Below are 18,035 nucleotides of genomic sequence, written 5' to 3'. Positions count from 1 at the left end.
GCTTCTTTCAGCTAACTTCAGTGTTACATACTCTGTGTGTGTGTGTGTGTGTGTGTGTGTGTGTGTGTGTGTGTGTGTGTGTGTGTGTGTGTGTGTAGAGGGAAAAAGAGCTATCTTGGTGATATAATGGAAATTGGTCCAAGTTCTAATATAAAAAGCTTAATTTTAGAGGCCTGTAATAAATCTTAAACCTTATGCTGGCTTATAATTGTACTTTTTTTTAGTTAAATTTAAATTTTCATTTGGAATGAAATCTTTTAAGTAGCCTACCATTCTTAGAGTCAGTATTTTTCATCAGCAGTTAACCACAGGAGTAGCTTTTTGTTTTTATTTTTAATTCCTCTTCTTACCCCAGGAGCTTGGTGTTGGTGGCACAAGTCAGTGGAAAATCTGTGGCATGGATCCCACATCTACACTTGGCATCTACTTTGAAGTAGTCAATCAAGTGAGTTGGATTTCTTTATGAGTATTCATGTCTCTTGGTGTTGTGTTTTCTGGTTTATTGATTTATTTTTAAGTGTTTATTTATTTTGAGAGAGTATGTGGGGCGGGGAGGGGCAGAGAGAGAGGAATCCCAAGCATGCTCTGCACTGTCAGCACAGAGCCCAACACGGGGCTTGATCTCACCAACTGTGAGATCATGACCTAAGCTGTAATTGAGTTGGACACTTAGCTGACTGAGCCACCTAGGAATCCCTGTGTGTTCTGATTTATTACAGACTGGTGGCCTCTAGCTTCTTTCTCTGAAGACTGATGTTTCTTTGGGCTTGTGTTTGCCTGATGTCTGTCTGGCACGACCCTTTTTTTCCTTTCAGGGTTTGGTCAGAGTCAGACAGCAGATTGCTTTCATCACTTAAATTGTTGAACTGGCTTTTACCAGCCATCATAATGTTGGTGAATTTTTGAGTGTGTCAGTTTTTCCCCATTATTTTATTTAGAAAAATTCAAATGTACAGAAAAATGAAAAGAATTGCTGAGTGAATACCTGTACAATTACAGGTATCCTCACCTACCACTTAGATTCTATAGTTCTATAGTTTGCGTTTTACTTTATTTTACTTTGCTTTAAGACAAATTCCTGTCGTGTCTTTCATCCCTAAACACTTCAGCATGCATATCAGTAACTTGAGTTTAATATTTACTTGAATTTGGTTGGGTTTTTTTTTTGTTTTTTTGTTTTTTTGAGGTAAAAGCTGTGTACAGTGACATGCCCAGATTTTAAATGTACCATTCAGAGTGCATCGAGAACCTTACTGTCACCACTGTGTTAGTTGTTTTAGGAAGAGCACAGTGGGCTCTGTGACCATGTGTGTTTGAGTCATGCCTGTAACAGTAACCAGGTGTGTGGCCTATCATCTGCAGCACAACGCCCCGATCCCCCAGGGAGGCAGAGGCGCCATCCAGTTTGTCACTCAGTATCAACACTCCAGCACCCAGAGGCGCATCCGCGTGACCACCATTGCCCGAAAGTGAGCATCCCGGTTTCCTTTCTGTGGAACCACCAGTGCTTTTCTTTTGAAGAGATCATTTAACATCTGTTAGTTTATCTTAATAGTTCCATTGAATGGTTCTCACCAGTCTCACAGACTGATTTGATTAGAGAAGGAGGAGGAGGAAGAGATATTGCGGACTAACCTAGTTAGGCCTGCAGACACTTGCCTAGAAGAATCCTCTTTAAGTAGGAATAAATTAATTAAAAATTAATTTTCATTACCACCAGATAAATTACCCGTAAATACATCCTCCTTGTAAAAGATTCAAGCAGCTCATAATTGTATAAAGAATGGGTCTCTGCCCACTCTCCCCAGAGGTGAAATGCTATTACTACACCGGTATTTATCTTCACAGTCCCGTTTCTGTGCAGTTGTGTCGTATGTGTGTATTATATGCACAGATGGCTTCTTATATTAGTATACTTACAAACTTTTCTCAATAATGTATCAAGGACGTCTTCCACGTCAACACATATGAGCTCCTCACTGGTTGTAATGGCTGCACAGCATTGCATGGTTTGAATGGGATGTACCACTCCTCTCTTCAAGGAATTTCAGGTCCTACCTTCCTTCCAACAGTGCTGCATTCATGGGTTTAGGTCTTTGTGTATATGAGTATTTCTTTCCAGCCCCTTCATAGAAGTAGAATTTTGTATCCTGTAAAACTGTTCTAAGAAGTTAATTTGTATTCTCCCTAATACTGTAAGGAGAGTCTTGTCTTCTCATTAATAATTAATATTATTGATCTCTAACATGCTAATATAGAGCAGTTTGCCACTTTTATATGTATTTTAAAATACATATTTATTAATTTTTCACATGTTTATTAATGGGTTGAGCACTTTTGATGTTTATTGGCCATATATATTTCTTCTGTGATAGCCTTTGCCCATTTTGTAAAACCTGTTTCTTTTTCTTGTTCATTAATTTACACAGGGACTCTGTGTATTCTGGATATGATTATTGTTTGTTGTTCATATCTGTTCCTGGTCTGTCTATTGTCTTTCAGTTTTGTTAATAATGTCTTTATTTGTTTAGAAAACTTTTGTATACATGCTAATTCTTTCTACTATGGGTATGATGCTGGAAAGTCATCTTGTATATTTGTAAACATATAGATTTTTGCAAGATTGACCTAGAGTAAGGAATTGGAGTCTTAGGCACCTTTTGGGTATCTACTTTCATGATAACTTATGGCACATTGGGAAGTTCTCCGTAATTTTTCCTCTGCACTTACATCCTTCAGAGATCACATGAGGGCAAATGAGAATGTATGTAAAACTCCTGTGATTCCTTACTGAGTTCTAATCTATGTTGCCTTAGATGAAGTAACAGGACTTAGGTTTCTTTATCTTAATGGAAAGCTGGCTTTTTGGTCTCTCCTGAATATAAGCATGGCACTAATTCTGGAATTGTCAGTTGGGCAGATGCACAAAGCCAGCTCAGGCACATAGAAGCAGCATTTGACCAGGAGGCTGCAGCAGTCTTGATGGCTCGGCTGGGGGTGTTCCGTGCAGAGTCAGAGGAAGGGCCTGATGTGCTCCGGTGGCTAGACCGACAGCTCATTCGACTGGTAAGTTGGGCACTGTGGCACCAGGTTCAGTCTTAGTCTCTGCTCTACATTGAGAAAAGAAAGCTGATGCTTAAACCTGTCATTTCATACAGTTAGTCAACAAGAATTTTCTGTTGCTTACCTTAAGCCAAACACATTTACAAGTACCTTTTCCCCTCAAGGGCTTACATTATAGTTGGGAAGGAATGCATGCACAGGACATTTGGCGAAAGATGCAGATCTGTGTACCCAAAGAGTTGATTCAGATGAGTCCCTGTGGAAGCTGTGGTTCTATTTTTTCCCTCCAGGTGTGGGTGATATTTTTCAGCAGTAGGTGTCTGTGGCCCATTGAATGTAGAGATGCCTCATGTGTTGTTCTGGGTCTAATCAGGATAAATCACACAGTAATTTAAGCAGGGAAAGTTTTACTTAAAAATTACTGTCACAGGGCACCTGGGTAGCTCAGTCAGTTGAGTGTCCAATCCTTGATTTTGGCTGAGGTCATGATCTCAGGGTTGTGAGACTGATTCCCACATCGGGCTCCACACAGCACATGGAGCCTGTTTGAGAGTCTCTGTCTCCCTCTCTCTCTGCCCTTCCCCTGCTCATGCATATGCACACTCACTCTCTCTCTTTAAAAAAAAAAAAAGATTGGGGCACCTGGGTGGCTCAGTTTGTTAAGTGATGTACTCTTGATTTCAGCTCAGGTCATGATCTCATGGTTCATGGGTTCAAGCCCCACATCGGGCTCTTTGCTGACAGCGCAGAGCCTGCTTGGGATTCTCTCTCTTCCTCTCTCTCTGCCCCTCCCCTGCTCTCTCTCTCTCTCTCTTTCTCTCTGTCTCTCTCAAAATAAGTAAATAAAACTTAAATGAGTTTCATTGATGAGCAAACAATATAAGAAAATTTAAAAAAGACTCACGACAGAGGCTTTGAATAATGAGGGATTGGCTAGTAGTAAGAAGCAAAGAGAAGTCTAAAGAATATAGGAAGAGCAAATGTGTAGCAGCCATTACTTCTAGGCTCAGGTAGATCCCCCAAGGAAGGACCCTCTACTTCCCAGGGCTGATCTAGGTGGGAGGGCACAGCCTTGGCTCACTGAGTCTCTCTTGGCAAGGAAGTTGCCCTAGTGTCATGGCAGAGGACCTTGACAGAAATTCACCCTCTGGAATTGGATGATGAAAGTCTACCCTTGGGGTGCCAAGGAAAACTCTTCATAAGGAAGTGTCTCATCAGAGGCACACAGGGTATACAGAGGTAGCTGCTGGCTCCAGGAGCTCAGCACTGGGGAAGCCACAGGCACTCCTTCTGAGTGAGCATCCTGGAACGCTGAAACATCCTTGCCTCCAGCACACTCTACTGACAGCTTAACATCATGACAACTGGCACAGGAAAAATATTCAAAGGGCCCAAGCCCTTTTCACAACAGGCAAGAGTAAATTTGGAGCTACAAAGCAGTAAATCGGTAATTGACATAGGCTTACTGTTATGGAAATTCACAGCACGGATTCATGATCAAACACCTATTTAACTTTATTCAGGTGTGTGTGTGCCCTTGCTGTCCCATGGAACCATTTTTTCAGGGAATGTCAACATTTGAAACAATTTGAAAATTGAGCAGAAGGTCCGGGTAGTTGGCAAAGTGAGCCTTGGGGAAAGGGGAAAGTGAGCTTTGAATCAGGTTTTCTTAAAACGAGCAGGGTAACAGATGAGAAGTCAGGGCCAAGCATGGACAAGCCTGTGGGACATAGCTGTGCATTTCAGCTTTTGCTGGGGACCTGGAGAGACCTCATGAGGCCAGGTTGTACGATGGGGAAAAGCAGTGAAAGTGCTGCTTAATTGTAGAATGCTTCATTTTATTTATGATTTTTTTTAATATATATTTTTTTACTTTAGAGAGTGAGCAGGGGAGAGGAGCAAAGGGGGAAAGAGAGAGAGAGAGAGAGAGAGAGAGAGAGAGAATATATCTATATCTTAAGCAGGCTCCACGCTTAGCACAGAGCCCAGTGCAGGGCTTGATCTCACAATCCTGGGATTGCGACCTGAGCCAAAATCGAGAGTTGGATGCTCAACCAACTGAGCTACCCAAGCACCTCTATGAGTTTATTTTAATTTTTATTATTGAAGTGTGGTTGACATACAATGTAATTTTGGGCAGGTGCACTACATAGTGATTCAACAATTTTGTTGGATGCCTTGATTTTAAAGTGAAGTCACTGCCTTAATGTTGTGGGTAGATTCCTAAGCAGGGGAGTGCCGTGAGCATGATGCTTGTGTTTACATCTACCATTACCATATGAGATAAACTACAGGGTGAAAGGCTGCTGTTACGGAGACCAGTGGAGGATTCTGGAGGTTCAAGGGAGCTGAGACTAGGGTGTGGTAGGACAGTTAGAGGGTAGGGAAAGTTTGGAATCAGGATGTATGTCGAAAGAAAAATTGATAAAATATGGTCACACTATTTATGGAATCAAAAACCAAAAAATCGACATTGACTTAGGTTTCAAGTGTGGGTGACTGTAAGGATGAGGGAGGGGTAGAAGGGGTGGAAAAAAATTTTTTTAATGTTTACATTTATTTTTGAGATAGAGACAGCACTAGCAGAGGAGGGGCAGAGAGAGAGAGAGGGAGACACAGAATCTGAAGCAGGCTCTAGGCTCTGAGCTGTCAGTAGAGAGCCTGATGCGTGGCTCGAACTCATCAACCTTGAGATCATGACCTGAGCCAAAGTCAGACACTCAACTGACTGAGCCACCCAAGCGCCCCCCCAAATTTTTTTTAGTGTACTAAATAGTTCAATTGATTTTACACATGAACTTGTGAAAATATGTCCGAGGGAAGCCATCCTGCATTTGGGTGCCCCTAACAGGCAGCACTAGATGTGGGGGTGGATTTAGATGACATCAGTCTGTTACTTATAGCTGAAGTAGTGAGGATGGGAGCAAGGGCCAAGGACTAGCCTCCAAGGAACCCACAGTTAGGAGGTAGGGAGATGAGGGGCCATGGAACAAGCCAGAGAAGGATCAGTTGGGGAGAATGAGAAATAAGAAAGTGCTGTGTTAGCAACTGGAGGAGAATTTCACGAGGTTTGGATGAGCCACTTGGCCTGTGCTACTGGGGAGTCCAGGAAGGTGAGAGCCGTACAAGGTCATCAGACTTGGTAGGAGAGGTAACTGTCAGAGATAATCTTTCCTTCAGTGGAGGAAGGTCTAGTTCTCTAGTGGCCAGAAGAGAGGTGCAAAACAAAGAGGAAATAAAGGCTGGAAGAGAAAATATTGTTCAGAAATTTGCCTTTGAAAAGAGGAAGAAAATTGAGGTGTAGAGTGATGCAACATCAAAGCTTATCTATTATTGCCAGTTTTTGGTGCACTTTGGGTTTTTTCCTATGGGAGAGGGCCTGAGAGAGTGCCTCGAGCCTCTGACCGGTCGGGTGATCCTCTACCAGCATTGCTTGGGAGCCCCGGGAGCTGGTGAGAAATGCAGGGCGTCTCCACATCTGCCGAATCAGAATCTGTGTTTAACAACACCCTGTTGCTGGGTTGGCCCGACCATGCTTGGGAAGTGCTGGTCTGGGACTCTAAGTCAGAATTGAAATTGGAACATAGCTGTTCTACTGCAGGCATTTTTCCAGGTGACACTAACTTGGCTTTTCCCTCTCTCTCTTTTTTTCCTTTTTGCTGTTCCTTTCAACAGTGTCAGAAATTTGGACAGTATAACAAAGAAGACCCCACTTCTTTTAGGTTATCAGATTCCTTCTCTCTGTATCCTCAGGTGAGTAATAGGTATTTTTTAAGTAACTGTAGAAGAATAAATTGTGATCGAAATAAAATGCGCTGCAAAAAATTTTTTTTTTTTACTCAGGCTCCGCACTGAGATTCTCTTTCTCTCTCCTCCAGTTGTGTGTGTGCTCGCTCACTCGCGCTCTCTCTCTCTCAAAAAAAAATTTTTTTTTTGGAAATAAGAAGACTCACTGCTCTCAGGCTAAAGTGAAGACTCGGTGTGTTTTGAGACTGTGTCTATAGGTGATGAAGGTTATTCTGTTCAGTTCTCTGTGTCTGTGTGAGACCGTGTCTCAACCCTACGGAAGACAAGATGACATGCAGGAAGAAGAGATGTATGTAAACCTCCATGGAAAGGCAAAACAGGGTCGTTGCTGAAGGCCACAACAAAACCTTTTAATTTGAAACAGTGCTGGGTAGACAGCTTTCTCAGCTTTCTCAGCAGCAAATCAAGAAAATGCAGCACATGTGAAGACGAGTATAACAAAATGGGACCAGAAATAATGACAAATATTTAATGATAAGTCTGTAGTGACTCCGCTACGTCATACCCGGGAAACAGCAGTAATAACAGCTCCTGTAAATAACTGCACTGTGCCCGAACCAGGCACTTGGGAGCTGTTGGACAGGGAAAGGAGGGAGAGAAGTGGGCAGAGCTCGAAGCCGCTGTCAGGGATCTGTGTATTTACCCTTTCTGAACCCCCATCCTCATCTGTAAATGAGGAAACTAGAGCTTGGCCCTGTAGGTGCTGTGAGGATGCTAGGCCAAGGTGGATGGAGTGTTGACCTCAGGGCCAGGTGCTCGCTAAGTGCTTGTTGGTGGGTGTGAGCCCGCTCCACAGCTGGGGCCCAGGACTCTCAGGTGGCCTCTTTGCAGTGCAGCTTTCCCTGAACCAGAAGCAATCCCAACCCTTCCCTTCCCTTCCCTTCCCTTCCCTTCCCTTCCCTTCCCTTCCCTTCCCTTCCCTTCCCTTCCCTTCCCTTCCCTTCCCTTCCCTTCCCTTCCCTTCCCTTCCCTTCCCCTCCCTTCCTTCCTCTCCCTTCCCCTCCCCTCCCCTCCCCTTCCTTTCCCTCCCCTCCCCTCCCCTTCCCTCCCCTCCCCTCCCCTTCCTTTCCCTCCCCTCCCCTTCCCTCCCCTTCCCTCTCCTTCCTTTCCCTCCGTCCCCTTCCCTCCCTTCCTTCCCCTCCCCTCCCCCTCCCTCCCCTCCTTCCCCTCCTCCCCTTCCCTCCCCTCCCCTCCCCTTCCTTTCCCTCCCCTCCCCCTCCCCTCCCCTTCCTTTCCCTCCCCTCCCCCTCCCTCCCCTCCTTCCCCTCCCCTCCCCTTCCCTCCCCTTCCTTACCCTCCCCTCCCATTCCATCATTTTCTTAAGAATTAGTAGGGGCGCCTGGGTGGCGCAGTCGGTTAAGCGTCCGACTTCAGCCAGGTCACGATCTCGCGGTCTGTGAGTTCGAGCCCCGCGTCGGGCTCTGGGCTAATGGCTCAGAGCCTGGAGCCTGTTTCCGATTCTGTGTCTCCCTCTCTCTCTGCCCCTCCCCCGTTCATGCTCTGTCTCTCTCTGTCCCAAAAATAAATAAATGTTAAAAAAAAAAAAAAAAAAAAAAGAATTAGTAGAGAGTAGAAAACTTCCATTTTTTAATAAATTTGTGAGCACTTACATATGCACATGGGTGTTATTCTTTCAATTACTCAATTTGGAAAGTGGTCACAGGTTTCAGTTGTGAACTTGTATAGCTTGGACTCTCAGGGTTAGAAGGGAACCTTAGAGATCACTTCACTTGATCCCCGGCCCAGGGCAGGGCTCCGTGGTCCCTAACATGTGGGCCTCTGCCCTGTGCTGGAATAGCTGAGGCTGTACAGTGTTATGGAAGGAGCCCTGGACCTGCCAGAGTCAGAGTGGAGTTCTGGCACTGGTTCTGCTGCTGCCGATTCTGGGTAAGGTCCTGAACCCCCTCCTCAGAAGGATGTTGATATCCTCCTCAGAAGGAAGGAGTGGGTCTGGAGAAGTGGTTTGCAATCTCTTTGAAGCCGTGGAATCCTTTTTTCGAGAGGACCCCCTTAAAAGACAGCACGTAAAGCAGATAGACTTGCAGCTGCTTTGGTTGTGCCCATGCACCACCCTCACCCACTGGGTGCTGCCACAGCACCCTCCACCACCCCCCCAACCCGCACCCTAAGGATCTGCTAGGACTGAAGAGCACAGTTTGAAAAGCACTGAATGAGGTGGTTTCCAAGATTCCTCCAGTTGTGGCATCTAGGTTAGAAGTCAAGCCCAGTCTTTGGAACCCGATGCCTGGAATAGAGTGGCTCTGCCCCTCAGTGCGAGTGGCCATGGGCAAGTTGCCTATTCCATAGTTTGCTCACCCGTAAACTAGGGAAGGTAAGAGAACCTACTTCGTGGGCTTATTGGAAAGATGAAATCATTTTTGTCAGCTGCTTTGTGCCTTGCACATGAGATACATTGAATATCAGCCATGATTATTAGGAATCTATGATTCAATATTTGGAATTTCAGGAAACTTTATACTTCTCAGTGTAGCTCGTTCTGGGACCTCTTTAGATTGAGCTAAAAGTCTGCCGTCCACCTTCTGATCCTCATGGTAAAGAGCGTAACTCTCCAGCCTCATCTCTCGTCCTTCCCTCTCCTATACCCCTCACTCCATCCTGAGTCCTGAGCTCTCCACCTACTTAACTGCTGCTGCAGCTGGAGTCCCCTTCCTCTGGCCTCCTCATGCACGACTTTCAGACCTCAGTGGCTTGGGAAACCTGATGCCCCTCCATTCCCACCCCATCCTACTAGTACTTTCTTGTATTGTGCTCACAGCTTTTGACTGTGGCTTCCCTGAGTGTGCCTTTTCCCCACTCCACTGTGGCCTCTCTAGACGTTCTGTCTGCAACCTGGCCCAGTGACTTCAGAAATAAATGCTGCTTTGCCTTTTCCTTTACATGTGGAAGCGTTGGCATGCCCACAGGGTCCCTCCCCCTTTCTCAGGAATAATGTTTATTTCTAATTGAGGTGAAAAACACGTAACATAAAATATACCATCTTAACAATTTTTTAGTGTGTAGTTCAGTAGTTTCAAGTATATTCACGTTGTTATGCTTTTTTATCCTGCAAAACTGAAACTCTGTACTTATTAAACAGATTCCCATTTCCCTGTTCCCCCAATCCTTGGTAATACCATGTACTTTCTGTTCACATGAACCCAGAAGCCTTGTCTTAAAGTCTGGCTTCTCTTTCAGAGATTGAAGGCAAGTCCACTATCTGGGGTTTCTAAGAAAGTTACAGCTGTATGCATTTACCTTTTTTTTTTTTTTTTTTTTTTTTTTTTTTTTTGGTAAATGCAGTTCATGTTCCATCTTAGAAGATCTCCATTTCTCCAAGTGTTCAACAACAGTCCTGACGAGTCATCGTATTACAGACACCATTTTGCCCGACAGGACCTAACTCAGTCCCTCATCATGATCCAGCCCATTCTGTACTCCTACTCGTTCCACGGGCCACCAGAGGTGAGGTTTTACGTGAATGCTTTTCTCAGAGTTGGAATCACCTAGTATGGGTTGTTTCTTTTCTAGCACGTTTACTCTTAGAACAAAGCTATAAAAAAAGAAAACTTTGAGTCTTAGTAGTAATTTAACAGTATTTCTGAGTATTAAAAAATACACATAGAAAAAAGTCACAGGGCCTACAAAGAAAGCTATTATCTGTGGAAGGCAGGATTACATGTTAAAAAAAAATACGTAGGTACGTTTTTTCCAATGTGTTCATATACTTTGACCCAGTAAATCTATGTCTTGTGCCTGAAGGAAATCCTTCTAAGTACAGAAAAAGCTTTGTTCAAAGAAATAGTAAAATGAACTGTTATGATAGATTAGAAAACAATCCACGTGTTTAATAGTAGGAAAATAAGTAATCTAAGAAATGTTTACAAAGTTTATGTAATGTGATAAAATATTAAAGTGTTACATGAAGGGGCTCCTGGCTAGCTCAGTCAGTAGAAAATGTGACCCTTTATCTCAAGGTCGTGAATTTGAGCTCTGTGTTGGACACAGAAATTATTTAAAAATGTAAAAAAGGGGGAAAAAACAAAAAAATACAAGTATCACATTTAATAATTTAAAAAAGGGTGGGCATCAGACTGGCTCAGTCAGAAGAGCATCTGACTCTTGATCTCGAGGTCGTGAGTTCAAGCCTCTTATTGGGTTTAGAGGTTACTAAAAGATATATGTTAAAGAAAAAAAACTTAAAAACAAATGTTACATGAAAAAATAGAAACTTTTATAAATTATATTTTTCAGCATACGAAAATTAAATAATGTGAAAATAAATTACAAACGCTTGTTGTACTTGAGTACAAATTTTCTAATTTTCCTTAATGAGTATGTTACTTTTATTCCTGAAATAGAAATCATAATAAAGTATATTTTGTAGTAAACTTTTAAAACTTGTATTAAAAGCTGGTTTTTTTTCATATAGGCAATCACTGTTCTCAGTCATCTACAGCAGTAGATTTGAGAGACTATGTCTCTGATGTGTTTCTGACACAAAACTGAGAATGTTTGGAATTAATTCTGGTTGCTGGAGCAAAAGATGTTCTTAATCTGTCTTCCCAGTTGATGAGGGATTATTTGGAGCCTGTTTCTTCTACAAAATTGATACTTGGAATTGCTGAGTCAGGGAGCAGAAAGGAGTTTCCTTAAAGATGAGAAAAAACGGGGAGAGTCACCCTGCCAGGTGCCATTTGTAAGCAGCCTTGTAGCTGTGAAATGGACACCCCAGGTGTGGGGTTGGAGTGGTTGCCATGTGGGAACAGGGAAGACCAACGCTGTCCCTCTCCCTTTTTCTTCAGCCAGTACTCTTGGACAGCAGCAGCATTCTAGCTGACAGAATTTTGCTGATGGATACTTTCTTCCAAATCGTTATTTACCTTGGTGAGGTAAGAAGATGTTAATTTCTTTCCTTACTGTTGTTTTGGCTTTCTTTTTATTAATTTAGGTTTCAGTGACATTTGAAATAATTCAGGCTTAAAAGACCCACTGTTTATTATAATGAGTATAGCAGTTTTCATTCTATTGAATAAAATATTTCTTCAAGTCCCTGAGGGGTATTTGTATGTTTGGTAATTTTTAATTTTATTTGCTGTAAGTAAATCTCAGGTGGTCCTTTTAAATCACTATAACTTACTGCTTTTTGAGTTGTCAGGCAAGGTCACTTTACTTTTCCTCAGTCAGCTTTTCACTCACACTGCTATCCTTTCGGAGTTATGTTAGAGTCAGTAATGAACAATAAGTTTGGGACCAAAGTTTTTCTTTGATGAAATAACACTGGGGGCAGCTGACAGGCTCAGTGGGTAGAGCATGCGTCTCTTGATCTTGGGGTTGCGAGTTTGAGCCCCAAATTGTGTGTGGAGATTACTTAAAATCTTTAAAAAAAAAAAAAAAGTGGCATGCTGATCCTTCCACTGCGTCTGTGGAGCCCAAGGATGACTGTAGATGGCTTTCAGGGGAGTCTCTTTCTCAACGGGATTTCCTGAGAAAATGAATGGCTCCTCTGAAGAAAATCCTTTCACTGAGCATTATGTTCATTGACATATTTTTTTCCTTCTACTGTCCATTCTTTCCTTCTACTGTCCATTCAATAAATTGTTTTGGTGTTTGACATGACTTCCTAGTGTCTTTACATTAGATGTGATTTCAGATGTCCTGCAGTTATACGTTGTGTTTCAGAATTCCTGTAGTAACTTCAATGATTAGTTTCTTGATTTTAATATGCATACTTTTATGGTGTTCAGCTTTTTTCAGCATATTAACACTCACTCTGCTGGCTGCTTGCCCACAGACACTAGGTTTCAGTAATGGTCCTAGACCCAGGGCCATTGGGTGACCAACTGCTGCTCCCACTGGTCCTATAGAAGCAGTAATCATGACTAGGTTTCTAGCCTTCAGCTCTCCCCTTACAGACGTTTCTGACCACAACCCCTGTCCTGTCCATTCATATGTTTATTGAGCACCTTCTGTTGCATGCAAGTGATGGGTTCTAAAGACGAAGATAATGACATAGGTCTCACTCTCCAAAAGCCCCAAGTCTGCTGGTTGTGGGTGTTCTGATTAACTCTTGGACCCAAACCAGCTTATGGGCATTTCCTTTATGCCAGCAGTCAGTCAGAAATTAAGACCTGGAAGGGGCACCTGTGGGTATGTTGGTTAAGCATCTGACTCTTGATCTCGAATCAGGTCATGATCTCATGGTTTGTGAGATCAGGCCCTGAATCGGGCTCTGTGCTGACTGTGCAGTCTGCTTGGGATTCTCTCTCTCTTCTCTGCCCCTCCCCTGCACTTGTTTGAACTCTCGCTCACACGCGCACTTCATAAATACATACATAACATACATACATACATACATACATACATACATACATACAAATTAAGACCTGGAAAATGTTATTGGAAACTCTGAGAAGAAGGGAGAACAGGCTGCAGAAGGAAGCATCTAAAGAGAATCCTCTCCCTGATACCAGACTAACAGTTCTGTTTTTAAAACCTATTGGTCACTTGTTACGTCCTCTTACTCCATTTCCCCTCTCACTGTTTTCTTTTTTAAAATGTCTCCTAAATAACATGTGAAAGCACTTCAGATTATTTTAAAGATATATTAATCAGTCAGCAAATATTTCTTGATTTCCTGTGTGGACAAGGCATTTTCTAGAGCATTGTTCTTGGGGATACAAGAGGGTGAGACACAGTGTTAGCTGAGGTGGGGGGATAGGTTTTACCTTCCGCACCGTAGTATATTGCCTTCTACTAGCCTAATGAATACCTACACTGTGATTCTTGCAGCTTTTTTCTCTCCAGTCAAGAGTGTCCCAACTCAGAGCCCAGGGGAGGTGGGGTGAGTCTGTGTGACACTAAGCACTGGACGAGGGTGTAGAGGTTGCCCCTAGTCACAAGAAGGGGGAACAGATTCTACATAGGAAGCCAACAGATCCCTTTCCCTACCAGCTGGAAGGACATAAGAGGCTGAACCGAGTGATGGCACTGGGAATGGAAAGGAAGGGTGGCTCTTTGGGACAGCGGTTCCCTGGGTGTTTTTAGCTAGTTGGTGTGTACGGTTAGAAGGGAAAGATGGGGCGCCTGGGTGGCACAGTCGGTTAAGCATCTGACGTCAGCCAGGTCACGATCTCGCGGTCCGTGAGTTCGAGCCCCGCGTCAGGCTCTGGGCTGATGGCTCAGAGCCTGGAGCCTGTTTCCGATTCTGTGTCTCCCTCTCTCTCTGCCCCTCCCCCGTTCATGCTCTGTCTCTCTCTGTCCCAAAAATAAATAAACGTTGAAAAAAAAAAATTAAAAAAAAAAAAAAAAAAAGAAGGGAAAGAGGTAAGAGGTGCCTGGGTGGCTCAGTTGGTTAAGTGTCCAACTTCAGCTCAGGTCATAATCTCACAATTCATGAGTTCGAGCCCCACATCAGGCTCTCTGCTGTCTGTGCACAGCCCACTTCAGATCTTCTGTCTCCCTCTCTCTCTGTCCGACCCCTGCTCACTCGCTTGCATTCTCTCTCTCTCTCTCTCTCAAAAATAAACATTAAAAAGAAAAGGAAGAGGTGTGACTGATGGCTGTGACATTTCTGGGAGAACTGTGTAGGTGGGGGTGTTCTGTCTGCACCTCTTTGCTTACTCCTACTTACACTACCCAGCTCCCCTCTGCAACTCATCATTCTTGATGTAAGACTTTCTTATGGGAAACAAGTTCTAGGTGGTAGTGGGAATGTCAAGAGTGTCAAGGAAAACTATTGTTTTGGTGTTTCCACGATGGTTTTGGTTGGTTTGTTTTGGTGCAGACCATAGCCCAGTGGCGTAAAGCTGGGTACCAGGACATGCCTGAGTATGAAAACTTCAAGCACCTTCTGCAGGCACCACTGGATGATGCTCAAGAGATTCTGCAGGCACGCTTTCCAATGCCACGTTACATTAACACCGAGCACGGAGGCAGCCAGGTGAGTGAGTTGAATTCCAGCTCTCATGGTTGGTTTCCTGATGTATTTTCATGGCTATAAATCCAATGGTGTAACTAATATTTTATGTGGTGACATAAATTGACATTCAGCCAAACTTCAAATATGACTTCTTAAATGAGTGGTAAAAACACATTAACATAAAAGTAGAGGGTTGCCAAAATAAAACACATATCTCATGTTTTACGAACCCTAATAAATGGGGAGTCATTGGCTTACATTAAAGAAATCGGTTCCTATGTAGTAGAAAAATGCTAATTTAACAAAAGAAATGTTGTAAACACTTTTTTTTTTTTTTACTATTACACTAATATTAATGCCATTGTAATCTTTAAATGTCTTGCTTTTTTAAAGGCCCGATTCCTTTTGTCCAAAGTGAACCCATCTCAGACACACAATAACCTGTACGCTTGGGGACAGGTAAGAAATTGTCAGGTATCTAGGGGAGGAGGCCAGGCTCTTTTTGAAAAACTTGTTTCCAAATGGATCTCTTTGGCCTTAGAGACAGAATTCACTCAGATATTTTGCTGGGGGGTGGGGGTGGGGTGGAAACTTTGAATACCATAGCTGGGGTGGGAGGGGACACTGGTGTGGATCTCCTGCAGTACACAGCATAATATGACAGATTCGGCCAGAGGACAGAACTCTGTAGCATGACCTACATTTGGCTGTCCTCATAGACACAACAACATCGCCCTCAGCCTTCTCCCCCCTCCTCCCTCTCCCAAGGTTGCAGGGCAAAAACATCTACTCCTGCTCCCCACTGGTTCTGCCTCCTCCCTTGTCAGCCTCTGATTCCTTCTTTATCTAATTATTCCCAACATTTGTGTCTCTCTCAAGTCTTTTCTTTCACTCTGTTTTCTTACGCTTTTTAAAGTTAAACTTTCTTTTGAGGTAATTGTGAATTTAATTGTAAATTTACAAGCAGTTGTGAGAAATAATGTGGACAGATTCCCTGTGCTCTTTACCTCGTGCCCCGCAGTGGAAACATCTTGTACAACCATAATGCAGTATCATGGCCGGGATACTGACGTAGATGTGGTCCACATAGACACTTCCATCACCACAGAGATCTCTAATTTGGCTTTTTATATTCACTCTCACTTCCCTCGCCTCCACCTGGCTGCTGCTGCTGGTTTCTCCACCTCTGTGATTTTGTCATCAAGAAAGTTATGTATGTGAAATCACATGTTACATAACCTTTGGGGACTGGCTTTTTCCCTTCAGCGTGATTATCTAAAGATTCATCCAGGTTGTTGCATGTGTCAATAATTTGTTCCTTTTTACTTGCCAAGTGGTATTCCCAGATGTACTGGGGTAGAGATGTACTGTAGTTGCTTAATCATTCACCCGTTGAAGGACATCTGGGTTCACAGTTGCTGGCCGTTAGGAATAAAGCTGCTGTAAATATTCACGTACGGGTTTCTTACGAACACAAATCTTCCTTTCTCTGAGATAAATGCCCCGGAGTACATTTGTTCCGTTGTACGGTAGTCACATGGTTAGTCTAAGAAGCTGTGGTATTATTTTCTGGAGCGACTGCTTCCTTCTGCGTCCTCACTAGCAATGTGTGAGTGATCCAGTTTCTGTGCATCCTTGTCAACATTTGGTATTGTCATCATTTTGATTTTAGTTATTCCAATAGGTGTGTAGTGGTATAACATTGTGGTTTTCAATTACATTTTCTCAGGGCGCCTGGGTGGCTCAGTTGGTTGGGCGTCAGACTTCGACTCAGGTCATGATCTCATGGTTCATGAGTTCAAGCCCCACATCTAGTTGGCTACTGTTAGTGTACAGCCCACCTCAGTTCCTCTGTCTCTCTCTCTAGCTCTCGCTCAGATAAACATTTAAGTGAATAAATTACATTTTCTTGATGGCTAATGATGCTGAGCATCTTCTCATGTACTTTTCCACTTACCTATTTTCTTCAATGAAATCTTTCTTTTATCTATCTTATAATTGGATTATTTGGCTTTTTTGTTGTTGAGTTTTAAGTTCTTTATGTGCTCCAAGTGCTAGCCTTTTGTTGAATATGTGGTTTGTAAATATTTTCTCTCACTTGTTGCTATATCCTTTTCACAGGGTCTTTTGCAGAGCAAAAGTGGTTTTTAGGAAGTTCACTTTTATCAATGTTTCCTTTTATGGATTGTGTTTTTGGTGCCAAGTCTGAGAACTCTTTGCCTAGCCCTAGATCCCAAAGATGTCCCGTGTTTGTTTGCCTGATTTTACATTTACCTTTCAGTCTGTGATCCATTTGAATAAAATTTTTTTTATTAAAAATAAATTTTTTTTAACGTGTATTTATTTTTGAGACAGAGAGAGACAGAGCATGAACGGTGGAGGGTCAGAGAGAGAGGGAGACACAGAATCTGAAGCAGGCTCCAGGCTCCGAGCTGTCTGCACAGAGCCCAATGCGTGGCTTGAACTCATGGACTGTGAGATCGTGACCTGAGCCAAAGTCAGACGCTTAACCGACTGAGCCACCCAAGTTCCCCAATTTTTGAGTTAATTTTTATATACGATGTGAGGCTTAGTTTTATTTTTTGCGTACGGATGTCTAATTGCTCCAGCAGCATCTGTCAGAAAGGCTGTCTTTCATTGAATTACTTTTGCATCTTTGTCAAAGGTTAGTTAGTCATGTATGAGTCCATTTCTGGGTTTTCTTCTCTGTTGCGTTGATCTGTGTTTCCATCTGTCTACCAATACAACAGTCTTGATTACTGTAACTGTACAGGTTGTCTTAAAGTCAGGTAGACTGGTTTCTCCTACTTCTTTTTCAAAATTGTCTTAACTATTCTGGTTCCTTCGATTTTACATAAACAGTTGAGAATAATCTTGTTTATGTCTTTAAAAACTCTTGCTGGGATTTTGATAAGAATTACATCAATCCAGGGGCGCCTGGGTGACTCAGTTGAGTGTCTGACTTTAGCTCTGGTCATGATCTCATGGTTTGTGAGTTTGAGCCCCACATTGGGCTCGCTACTGTCAGTGCAGAGCCTGCTTCAGAGCCTCTGTCTCCCTCTCTCTCTGCCCCTCCACCATTCGCACACTCTATCCAAAAAAAAATTTTTTTTTTAAAGAATTACATCAATTCTCTATATCAATTTGGGGAGAATTGACATCTTTACTATGTTGAGCCTTTCCAGTTCATGAATTCAGTATATCTCTTCATTCTGTTTTGATTTCTTACTCTTTCTTTAAGGTTGAA

At 42.9% G+C, this 18,035-nt stretch overlaps 1 protein-coding gene across 2 annotated transcripts in view; it reads left to right on the top strand.

Moving 5' to 3' along the window:
• SEC23B (SEC23 homolog B, COPII component) overlaps nt 1-18,035 on the top strand; it is a 46,456-nt gene that overhangs the window by 22,898 nt on the left and 5,523 nt on the right. For both annotated transcript variants that reach the window (XM_025932822.2, XM_086701594.1), the window contains exons 12-19: nt 356-445; nt 1,363-1,469; nt 2,913-3,066; nt 6,739-6,816; nt 10,171-10,332; nt 11,673-11,759; nt 14,654-14,809; nt 15,182-15,247. In XM_025932822.2, coding sequence (XP_025788607.1) covers nt 356-445; nt 1,363-1,469; nt 2,913-3,066; nt 6,739-6,816; nt 10,171-10,332; nt 11,673-11,759; nt 14,654-14,809; nt 15,182-15,247 — 900 coding nt within the window. The remainder of the gene's footprint in view (nt 1-355; nt 446-1,362; nt 1,470-2,912; nt 3,067-6,738; nt 6,817-10,170; nt 10,333-11,672; nt 11,760-14,653; nt 14,810-15,181; nt 15,248-18,035) is intronic.

The sequence above is a fragment of the Puma concolor genome, chromosome A3 (assembly GCF_028749965.1).
Source record: "Puma concolor isolate L17-30 chromosome A3, mPumCon1.1.hap2, whole genome shotgun sequence".
Taxonomy (NCBI): Eukaryota; Metazoa; Chordata; class Mammalia; order Carnivora; family Felidae; genus Puma; species Puma concolor.
The sequence above is the reverse complement of the archived record's forward strand: the minus strand, read 5'-3'. Positions and strand labels throughout refer to the sequence as shown.